This window comes from Balearica regulorum, chromosome 20 (assembly GCF_011004875.1).
Source record: "Balearica regulorum gibbericeps isolate bBalReg1 chromosome 20, bBalReg1.pri, whole genome shotgun sequence".
Lineage (NCBI taxonomy): Eukaryota > Metazoa > Chordata > Aves > Gruiformes > Gruidae > Balearica > Balearica regulorum.
The window spans coordinates 3,449,422-3,461,485 of record NC_046203.1 but is presented as its reverse complement, the minus strand read 5'-3'; the positions used below and the strand labels follow the sequence as shown (position 1 = coordinate 3,461,485).

Below are 12,064 nucleotides of genomic sequence, written 5' to 3'. Positions count from 1 at the left end.
GACCTTTTAATTTTAACTCAGAGCGAACTGCAAGTCCCAACTTCTGGCTGCATTTATTTAAATTTTGCTTTCATTTAAACGGTTTCTTCTGACGTCCTGTTTCAGTCCCGCTCCATATGAGCACCACGACTCTGGGTGCCGGCTCCTTCACACAGAATCCCGATTGTGCCTGCCTTTTTTCTCCCCTTCCCAAGCCTTGTCCCCCGAATCCCTGGCAGCCGGGCTGGATATCCCAGGGCGCAGCGCCACCGCCTGCCCACGCCGCCGAGCTGCCCGGAGCTTTCTACCTTCCAGAAATCTCTGTTCTTGCTACTCTGCAGACAACGGCCGGTTCATTCACATGTTCTCAATTTCATCACCTCTTAACTAACATTGTGAGGGATTCATCTAACCGCTGGTAAGATTATTCGTTCCGTTACTGACACTGTATAAGTGGTTTTCGTATTCTCTTGCTGTGCGTTTGACTCAGGCACTGTAGGAGTGTGTTTAAAATCCAGAGATTAAAGCGGCTCTAGCAGCACGTATTCAGCTGAATCTGTACACCACTACGTATTTCACAGAAACTCCCGTCTCGGACGTTTCCAGCACAGAGGGTTTATGGCCGAAGGGCCCTTCAGGCAACATGCCCCACACTGCCCCTCGGAGCGAGGCCCCGGCATGGGCTTTCCAGATGGCTTTTGATTAAAAATAATTCAATGCAATGCAGAAACTCATCAAACCATGCAGTAGACACTAGTGCAGAATAGCAGGTTGGTCATTACTGGACAAGCGTGAGGAAACTCAAGAGCCAGGCCGCAGTGACGGTCTGAGGCAGAGAAACGGGGCTTTGTCTCGGAGTAACGGCACCGACGCCCCGCCTCACGTGAAATTCACTCCACCGGACAATACGGCATGGATTTCCTTTCTAAGCCACGCGAGCAGCGGTTTCGGTGGCAAAGGCACCGGCTGCCCAGCGCTGCCACAACCCGCACGACCGACCCGACACGGTGACCGCCACCCACGGGCGGGGCTTTCCCGCCCGGCACCGCCCGCTTCCAAGATGGCTGCCCCGCCCCGCCCCGCCCCGCCCCGCGCCTTTCCGAAATGGCCTCCCCGGAAGAGGACCCTGCCCGCTCCGAAAATGGCCGAGGCGGCTACAGTACGTCATTGCCGGCGGGGCGGAGCGAGCGGGGTCATCGCCTCACGGCGATTGGCCCCTCGCGCGCCCCGTCCGCCGCTCCGCTCTCATGGCAACGGGCGGGGAGCGGGGGCGGCGGCCGGGCCGAGGCAGCGCGGCGGGATGGAGCCGGCCGGGGCCCCGCCGCAGGGCTGCGCCCCGGCCCGGGAGGCGGAGGAACCTCCGGGGTCCCCGGCTCTCCCCGCGGAGGAGCCGGAGGGTGGCCAGCCCGCCGGGGCGCCCCCGGGGGAAGGGGCGCCGCCGCCGCTGCCCGCCGCGGTCGGGCGGGAGCGGGGCCGCCGCGGTGCCGGCCCGCAGGGCCCTCCCGGTCGGGCGGCGCGGGGCAGGGGGCGGCGGGCCCCGGGCCGGCGCGGAGGGGAAGAGGGGGGCCGCGCCGCCCGGCGGCCCCGCGTCACGGTGGATAGCTCCAAGGCCAAGACCTCGCTGGAGGCGCTGAAGATCAGCCTGCGGCAGCTCCGCTGGAGGGAGGTGAGCGCCCGCCCGCTCCCCTCGAGCCCGGCCCTCAGGGGCACCTGGGACGCTGCCCGGGGCCGCCTTCCCCTGGCCCGCCTGCCCCCGGCCCTTCCCTCTGCTCCCCCGCTGCCCTGCCGGCGGTGCTGGGGACACCTCCCCGCCGTTGCCCTGGGGTCTGCCTCTGGCGAGCGTTTCCCCTTCACCCTCCTTCTCCTGCCCCTGGCTGCCTGAACCAGCGCCAAAGCGGGCTCCTGTAGCCGGGTGCTCATCCCGGCCGGTGTCATCTCGACGCTGGGGTTATTTCTAATTAGATGTCAAGTCTGGAGTCTGATCTGATTCATGATCAAGCCATCACCAGTTATGCAAGCCAAAATAGGGGTAATCGGATATTACGCTTCAAAGCTTAAACTGCTCACTGGAAAGGGCAAAAAGGAAACCTACCCCGAAGTAGAAATGTTTGACGTGTTGTGTCGATTTGCATTTCTTTCCTTTCAGCCTTCCCTCGTAGTACGGGTACATGACATAGGGCTCATGACAGTGTACAAAAGGTATGACCTGGTAGATCAGCGGTCTGATCTGATGGCAAAGTCTCTGCATCGCAGATTATCTTGAAGGCGTGTCAAAGAGCATTGTGTATAAATGAAATAGTATTAAACCTCCTAATAAAGCATACATAACAGGCTTTAGCCTTCCAAATTATTGTATGTAGAGAAGGCGTGGTTTTTTTTTTCTTTTCCTACAGCTTGAGTCATATGTCTTCTCTGTGCTGTGTGAGGAGTTCAGTGTCTGCCTGTCTATGCTGAACTGGAGGCATGACAGTATGGGAGCCTGAACAAAACTGATGCTTTGGAACTCCTTGTTTAAATCTCAAAGAGATTTCTAATATATATATATATTTTTATATATGCCAAATCGTTCTTAAATTGCAAAGATTTTCTTTCCATAATAACTGTATAAATGGCTTTGTAGAAGTTGAGATGGCTCCTAGGAGCTTTTCAAGGAACTTCTGTAAGAAGAAGGGTACTTGTGTAATCTGTGTGGAAGAGGGAAGCTGGTGGGGACATAAAGTGGAGGGATAAAACCTGAGGATGAATTCTTTCTTTGTGTGCAGAGCTAGGGTGCAGCAGCGTGATCTATGACACCTGCTCCACTTACAAAGCTGCCTTTGGGATGCCCACTCACAAGATACTAATATTTCTGGGCACCTGATGCTTTTTTTAACAAAACTTATGCAGACTTGTGGTAGACAGTATATTCTGTGTTGTTCCTAAACTCAGAGTTAAATGCTACAAATTTATTTTCTGGAGGATTGAGTGGCAGTCAATATTACCTGTGTTTATTCATAGTGTCCTAAATGCCTAATATCATGAAGACTTATGTACTGCTTGCCAGGAAGAATAATGCCTTCTCGCTCTCCATCTTCCTGAAATACTATTTCAAGATTTTTGTTATTTGAATCCAGCAGGAGAATTTCAAAATCTCATTGCACAAAAGTTACAGTTCTCAACTCCTGTTCTTACGGCAAAATAGTAATGAAATACTGGAGTCGTGAAATTAAAACCTCTTACGCTTTACTTCTTTTACCCCTCAGTGCGCCTGTGGTGTGTCTGTCAGCAGCCTTGCTCAGTGTTTTACTTGGTGACATACAGAGCGAGGGGGACTTCACTCTTAATGTCTCCGTTCTTACGGCTAAGTTTTATGTTCAGAGTGCCCAGTGCCATTCCAGTGAGTGTTTCTGAATGGCTGATTTAAGTTAGCCTGCAGATGATGTTGGAAATGAGCCATACTTACTGGTTAATTTTGTCTTTTCTGTTTCCTGAGCTTTTACTGTTTTGCATACCTTATCCCCTGGATTCTCTGCAGTTGGTATTCCCTCCTACAAATTGACTTGTTTCACATGCTCTTGTTCCTCTCTTGAATATCTTGCACTGTGTTATCCGTGTTCTCCTTCCTGCTCTGCATCCCACAACAACAATCGCTTTTGGCTTTACTTCATCTTTCTTTGTTTACTGTCTCATTCAATATCCACTCTCCTCCATCCATTAGTTCAGTCAATACTTTTCATTTAGTCTGTTGCTTCCCCTTCTGGCCGCTTCATGCTCTTAATAAAGAAGAGACCAAATATGGAATTTTATGCCATTTGACGGTACCATTTAGGTGGCTAGTAATTAATTCCTTGTAAGCAAGTCACTGTAATGTATTTCTGTAATTTTTTTCAGCTTGTTATAATAAAGAGATTAATATGTATGAATGTGTCATTATCTTTTGTTAAGAAAGTCTTTTATCAATGTGTATGTGTCAAATCAGTTTTCTTTTTTTTTTTTTTTTCTTCTTCTTTCCACCTACCCCCGAAGGTGGAAATAGTGATGAAAGGGGAACCAATATTAACTTATTAGCTATGACTCTAAACTAGTACTGGTTACACTGGGGAAAATAAGAAGATGGGAGCAAGGCAAACTGTTGACTTCAGTAGATGCAGGGAATCGGTAGGCAAGAATCTTGCCTAGATTTGAAGAGAAAAATAAACAACATTAAGAAGAGAAATCCAAGAAAAACTCTTTTATTCAAGTTGCATATAATTTTGCAACCTCTCCCTTTCAAATGTTTAGAAAAACAGCACTGAAGTATTTGCTCAAACAACTGTCCTTGATGGACACAGAGCCTTGGAAATGGTTTCACTGTTACAGCAGGACGAGCAGAGGGAACACGTATGTTGTTTCCTGCAGGAGCCATAAAAATAATGTAAAAAAATTTAAAATCTTAGAAGTAGTAAAGAAATGCATATATTTAAATACTGATGTTTTTTAGGGGCTGGTATTATACTGTTGTCCCTTGTATAACACTTCTCAAGATGATTGCATCGTGGGCTTTGGTTTAGTATATTTGATCGTTCTTCTCCCTCACCACTTCTTTTAAATTTTTTCCCATTGCTGTTTTTGTTTTGTTTCTGTTTGTTCTTCTCTGCTGCTGGATGCGGTGGCTTGAATATTTTGTTGGGCAGGAGACATTGTAATAGGCTTTTAAAGTGGGCTCTTTTTTTATCGATAATTTTTTCTATCTCATGGATAGCATTATTTCAGTGTCATATAGGCGTTTGGTTTGGTTTGATTTTTGGTTTAAGTTGTAAGTTCTGAAATCTCCTTGCTGTGATTACCCTGACTTACTGGAAGAGCTTTGTTTCAGTAATAATCTCTTATTGCAATATGCTCCCTGATAATTTCTAGAAGTAAGACATAATGCACTGTGTGATTACACAGTTGTCCACATGGAAGTAGTTCATTTTAATAAATTAACATATGGTAAATGCCACTCTAAGACAAAAAAAAAAAGGAACAATGCTCTAAACATGGCTAATTTTGGCAAGCAGTTTATTCTATGCCACTGATACATGAGGAAGAGGTGAAAGGGTTCAAGAGCATGCAATTTGACTATCGAGATTTTGTTATCAGAAGCAAAAGATAGAAAAAACTTTTTTTTCAACTCGGGGGGTCTTGAGTAAATTAAATTATCATCCATGATAGCTCTGTCTGGGGTAACGCACAGGGGTGGACCTTTTAAAAAGCATTGCAGAGTTTTAATGTGCATGCCAGTGAAGAAATTATTCCCATCACTGTGTTGGACTATCTGATTTGGTGTGTCAGATTCTTTAAATGAACATGATATGCCAAATGAAATAATGGGCACAAATTGAGCTTGCATCCTGAGTTTATTCATCACTTAATAAATTATTTCTTCGGCTAGCTTTCAATTACCAGGAAAATGGAAGAAGCAGATGTCTGAAGCATCAAATATCCCAGCATTAAGCGTTTCATTAGTCTTGCTGTTCAGTAGCTGTGTGGAAGCGTAAAAATAGTTTGAAATTTTATGCTAGGAAGAGTTGACTAGAAGACAAGAGTCATTTAACTTGTCATTAAACATGATGGAACAGACTGATGTGACCCGTGAGACAATTTAAATTATTGGCTTCCAATCAAAAGGTAGAAATGACCTGTCAGACCAATTTGACTGTGATGGATTATTAATAGTGTCAAAGTTGTGAAAACAATTCTGTTATCTTTGTGGCCCCTGTTGTGGTGTGGTTTTTTTTTTTTTTTACTGGTTTTTGTTGTTCTGACAAATGGCCCCCAACTCTGAATAAAAAAGATTTTAAATACATTCTTAGAAGAGTTAGTGAATTGATTGCAACCTGGAAGTTGTTGACAGGGACTGATCCTGGGACCAGACTCAGTTTTTCTGTGCAGGATGGGCACAGAGCGGTGAGGACGGCTCCAGCCACACGTTTGCCACCTCCATCCCCCGTGGCTGTGGGCACCTTGGCTTTGGCACTGGCTAGTGCAGATCGGAGGCTATTCCAGCTGACAGGGTAGCTGAAGAGAGAAGTTATGAGAACAGCAGACTGCTTCACCTTTCTTTTTAGCTTGAGTCCCCTGCACCAGGAGTGGGGAGGTGGCGGAAAGGCCTCTTCTCCCCCAATAAAATTAATTTATATCTGCCTGGCGCTGCCAGAGGGAGCCAAATAATCGAATTTGTTTGTTCCTTTCCAAATACTATTCTTATGTAAAAGTATAGTGCAGAGGATAAGGAATCCTCCCAGCTCAGGCAGGAGGTGAGTTTGATCCCGTTGTTGGATATATCCAAATAATCTTGATCTGCCAGGAGTAGGGAAGCTGCCGCCCTATCTGAATTGCTGATGCGGGCGTGCGATGCTTCCATTTTCCAGTCCAGAGCAGCTTGCTCTTCATCTGTTGTTGAATGATTTCTGTGCAGTGTTTGTAAAGAGCTTTGATATCCTCTGTAGATGAAAGGTGTTATATAAATGCAAATTTCATTCCTTTCATTTCCATTTCATTTAATAAATAAATAAATTGTTCAGATTTTAGTGGGAAGGGTGCTCTAAGACCTAATACTGCATCTGTATTCTGGATATACCTGTGGAGAGAGGTTAAGGCCACTGATTGTCTTTCAGAGCCTAACAGAATTAATTTTCACTTGTACAAAAACAGATTTTGCAGGCTGAATAATAATGAAATAAGTGAAGAATCCACTGGTTCTGTTAAATTGGGTATCTCATCCCTATGAGTAAGGAAACAGAGAAAGGATGTATTGCTCAATTTGCATTTTAAATTAATTTTTCAAGGCTATTTACTGAGGAAATTGAAATTTTAATTAAAGTAGCAAATAAAGTAGTTGACTCAAAAGCTTTATGAGATTCTTTTTTCTGTCATATTGAAAAAAAAATCCAGTGCTGAAAGAAATGTTTTAAAGCAAGAAAAATTACATTTGGAGTAAAGAACAAGTAGTTTCTGCAAAATACTGTGGGTCTTTCAATAAGTAAATGGTTACTGAAGTCATCGGGTGATGAGGGCAGTAGATATTTAATACAAATGTGTCCTAAAAATGCTGTTGTCAGAAATATAGCATATTTATTTGAAAAAGATGTATCCTAATAATAGAAGAGATTCCTATGAATGTATTCCATATGATATTTAAATGGCAACTACATGGCGTTGCAAATGCAATGTTTTTTGGGTTAATAAATGGGACTGTGAGTGAACAAGCATGAAAAAGAAGCATGTCTTTTTTACACAAAACTGATTGTGTATTATTATTCTAACATGGATTACAAATGTTTGATTTTTACTTAGTGGGGGGTTTTTTGGTTTTTTTTTCTTTGGATTGTTGATACTGCTAATCTATGGGGCTTTTGTTCTTACCGCTGGTAGCTTTTTTTTTTTTTTTTTTTTTAAATCACTTTACTACTATTAGGAACTGTTGCTATCAGTATTTGGCAACACTGTTTCAGAGCTCTTCAGGCCACTTCAGAAAAGGTTCATCTTCTTGATAATAGAAAACAAACTATACAGTTTTTCAGCTTATGGTAAAATGTTATGTGAATGGGGAAAAGAAGCTGGGCTATTTAATGTTGTTGAAATAATTGCCTAAGTTCTTAATAGTTGAAATATATATGCTCAACAAATGATTAATTGAATGGCAAGCTTTTCTTTTAATTGCAGGCTATTAGTACCAGAAAGGAATTAATACTGTATAAATTAATACATATAACTGAATATATAAAAATGAATAATACAGTTATTTCACTTAAATATCTTGCTTTCAATATCCATTTTAAATTTATTGCAGCTTGGATACCAACATACATCAGCTTGCTCAGAAAGTGCTTTGCAGTTACAACTTACTATTAATTTACCACAATATGACTGGCTATACGTATTCCCTGAAAATAAAGAGTAGGGAGCAGAAGGGTTTCATGCTCGTGCGAGACGGAGCATGTGGAGGTGCCACCCGGTCGGGGGTGAAGGGCTCCACGGGTGTGGGTGCAGTCTGGGACGGGATGTGGGTTACCAAGCTGCCCAGGGGGACCATAAATACTGGGCGTGGGACTGTGGGCGCTAAATGGTGATCTTGCTAAGAACAGGAGTTGATTTAGTAACTGCTAGGAATGACAGTATGACAGTTCCTCTGTGACATGGTTGCTTATCACCTCTTAAACTGAGGAGGGAAAAAAAAAACAACCCCTCAACCCAAAACATGTCAGAGTTTGTTTACTTCCCAAGTGCAACACTTGCTATTGCTGTGCCTTCATGTGCCGGAATTAAGTGCTTCTTAATGAAATTTTATTCCCTGTAATAGTATTTTACATTACAAATGAGTCATGCCTTAATTGTGGTTGATAACAAGCTCGGAGTTTCTCAGTGCAGATCATGCCTCTCAGTCATTTATTTTTAGTTTGTTGAAACCTTTCCTGGTTTGTTAACATCTTGAACTTTAGAGTCTCGAACTGATCAAAATATTGCCAGTTTTGCAACCAAAATAGAGAGCATGTTTTCTTCTGACAGTCAGAAGACTATTCCTGAATGGTTTATGCTTAATGTGAATGTTTAGAAAAGTAAGGAATGAACCGATATTGCCAGATTGCTTCAAAACACGTCTTCTATCTCTTTTCCAGTTTCCTTTTGGCAGACGCTTGCCATGCGATATCTATTGGCATGGGGTATCATTTCATGATAATGATATATTCTCAGGTCAAGTCAACAAGTTTCCAGGTACCTTACTTCTGTTTCTAGTTTACACAAATGCTTTAAAAACGTGATTGTTTTAATTGTTTCTGTGTTTTATTCATTTTTAATGTGAATTATTTGCCTAATCGGCTAATGATATATTTACCACATTACCATTTTTGGTAGGAGATTTCTGCTTGGGGGTAAGAATATCAGAACGGGTGTCTCAATTTCTGAACTGAAATTTGCTTTGGAGAGAGAGTGTTTTTAATGAAAAGAATACTTCATATGTATGATTTTAGGAAAAGTAAGAGTGTTAGGCTGTAATTTAAGTGAAGCATGCAATTATTGTCTGTTATCTAGCATAGATAACAGTGCTGTATCTTTGGATTTGGTTTTGACTCAAAGTGGAAATAATCTGTTTTGTTTCATACTGTGGCCTATCTGAGGAAAAAACTTGAAGTGGAGTTCCTCAAATGGATTTTTTAATATTGAAGAGTTCATGTCAGCCCTCATCTTATGATGCCTCTTCTACTTTTTTAAGCTCTTTTTTCTCGTTTAATCCCTGTTGAGATCTCTCTAAATAAGAGCTAAGAGCTTAGGTATTGACTTATCTAAGCCCTTTACTTCAGATTTATTGCTGCTGTTAGTATGCTGTGAGAATAAGAACCCTTGGATATCGAACTTTATGCTTTATTTACCCTGACTTTCTCCTCTCTGTGGGAAGTTCATATTCAAGTATCAGATAGTGTAGTTTTCTGGTGATTTAAATCTGTGTTAGATGAATGTTACCCTCTCTCTATTCTGGCTTCTACATGCAAGTGGCACGCACAGTGGTCAAAACCACAGAGTCCTGCAGATCTGGACCTGATTTCCAGGAACATTGCGCTAACTTTATGCTGGGTTTTACTAAATTCTTTCTCTTGAAGAGATCTTGATCCTTCTCTTAGTTGTGAGAGACTCGAAGAATCTGAAAGGGTTGGTCCTCAGAAAGGCTTAGAAACTTTCCCATAAAAATAGCTTTTTAATCATGTTCCCAATGGAAATAAGACTTCAACAAATGTGTGTGTATTCCCTGTCACTTTCTGTCCTTGCACCTTTGGAACCTCCTGGCCAAAATCAGCTGTGCTTGACAGAGGTTGGCAGTCACAGGCTACCAAGTTTCTGTAGGTTTTGTGGAAATTTGCTGACAGTGGAGAAGTCCACAGATGATGTTCTCGCTGAGAAAAGTTGCAGCATGAATCTTATAAGCTGTAATACCTGAAAGTATATAAACAGTGTGAGAGTAACCCGTAATGTCCCGACCTTGGGAAAAGCTTCTACCAGAGCTCACGTGGATCTGGACGTGGCGCGATCCAAGCATGAGATTGAAAGCTGCAGGAAAGCAGCTAAGTTTGGCTGCTCGCAAAACAACCTGTTCTTTCTGACATAGTCACTTAAATGAATGCAAAGTAAACACAAAGTGATGGATTATATTTAAATGGCATTTTTACCTATTCCTGGAATGATAGCATGCCAGGGCAGTAATTTTGGATTATGGCAAAGTCTCAGTAGTTACTATTGGACTAAAACTTTCCCTCTATTCTGAGCTGTGTTTTGGATAACTAATTAATTTTTTCTAATACAATATAGTAATATATACAATATGAAATATGGGAGGGGAGTGCCACAAACATTTTATCAGATTTTAAATTTTAAAAAATTTTCAGCTTTATTGAAAGCAATGACTAGAGCGTCTACCAATAGGATGATTAATGGCATAACAATTTACTTTTAGGATGTGACTTCAGTGCGGATTCTTCATGGCTTTTAGACACTGTCTATTATTTTCCCAGGCATGACAGAGATGGTACGTAAAATTACACTGAGTCGGGCAGTGCGAACAATGCAAGATCTATTTCCTCTTGAATATAACTTCTATCCCCGGTCCTGGATTCTGCCAGAAGAATTTTCCCTCTTTGTGGATGAGGTAGATTACTTTTACTCTCAGAATACTATAACTTGTTGGATATTGTTGCCATATCAGTCTTTAGTTTTTCATACCTACCAGATTATTTAAAATCACACTTGGGTGCTGTGGATGACAACTTTTCCAGTTTGCCTGAGATCAGACATAGTCTGGATGAACTGCTTTGGTTTGTTACGTTCTAGAATAAACCTAACTCCAATTATGCTTCTCTCCAGTGCCAGAAGAGATGACTGAAAATTAAGCATGGTAGAACCATAAGCCCTTTCCCTGCATATTCTGCTGAGTTTAAAAGGGCTGAGGAAGTTCCAATACAGTAGTGTGTGGAGTGTGGGACTTCACCAGGTTCATTGTCACTGAAGTCTTTTTAGTCCATCCTGCCTGTTCTAGCCAAATCCTTCAGAACAGCATTTTGTAGTGTGCATTGTTAAATATGCTCACATATTCCTGAATAATTGTTTGTTTCAATTTCTTGTCAGACTGTTGCTTTGTTTAAATATTCAAAATGTAATAAACCACCATTCTTTTTCAGCTTTTTTTTGAGGAAAAAAATTGATGCTGTGTCTTGGTGTTTGGTTCTGTTATTACAAATATATTTTTACAAATATTGTATGTGTTTGTTTTAACCCTGACTTGCCCAGTGCATTCTTGTATTCTACAGTATTCTCTACTTGGAAAAAATGAGAGAAATAGGTACGGACTTTAATAGACTTCGATACTGTCTGTTACTTTTTAGATAATTACCATATCCACAATCCAATTGAATCCATTAACATCTTTTAATACATACTCTGCAAGTGTGCTGGGTCAGTGTCGTGGCACTGCTGGTAACAGTACAAATGAATAAAATCCCAGCGTACTTCAGTCTTACTGCTTTAGCTGTAAGACCAATTTGTAAAAGGAGTGTAAATTATCCGATCAATTTAGCTATGACAAGTAGATATGTGTAAATAACTTGGAAGTCAACTTTCAAAGTGGTGCACTGGGGTTCTAGTGATGACCCTCTTGGGAATTGTGCCTGTCTGGGCTACAAGGTTCTGATGAACTGAGCGGCACGTAGCAGTGTGGTCTGTACATCAGCTAAATGCACAGACCCGTACACTGTCAGCAGGTGGCACTGCAAATAAATACTTTTCTCTGGTTGAACGGTTACTGGAGTGAAAACGATTCTGTTTTTGTTCCAAGAATAACAGATGTCCAGTAACACACTCCTAGGAGTTTCCTTTGCATATGTTCTTCCATCTGTGTTTGAGAAAAGCATAGTTTGTGTTATCAAACATTATATTTTATGTTGTAAGAGTTTATGTTCTACTTAACACAAGTTGGTAATGTAACCCCTCCAAAACAAGAAAAAATACAGAACAAAAAATTCCAAATCCACTGTGAACCATAAATGGTTCAGAATGCTTTTCCCTTGCAGTTTCATGAGTTCTCAGTAGGAGCTCCCCA

At 42.0% G+C, this 12,064-nt stretch overlaps 1 protein-coding gene across 3 annotated transcripts in view; it reads left to right on the top strand.

The window, feature by feature from the left end:
• Positions 1-1,120: 1,120 nt before the first annotated feature.
• The window catches only part of TTLL11 (tubulin tyrosine ligase like 11), a 54,344-nt gene continuing 43,400 nt past the window's right edge, over positions 1,121-12,064 (top strand). For 2 of the 3 annotated variants that reach the window (XR_012838498.1, XM_075772564.1), the window contains exons 1-3: positions 1,121-1,645; positions 8,598-8,694; positions 10,485-10,618. Coding sequence is in view for 2 of the 3 variants with exons in the window: in XM_075772564.1 (XP_075628679.1) it covers positions 1,121-1,645; positions 8,598-8,694; positions 10,485-10,618 (756 nt within the window). In the remaining variant the exon portion in view is untranslated. The remainder of the gene's footprint in view (positions 1,646-8,597; positions 8,695-10,484; positions 10,619-12,064) is intronic. The other variant, XM_075772565.1, reaches the window with a different exon arrangement.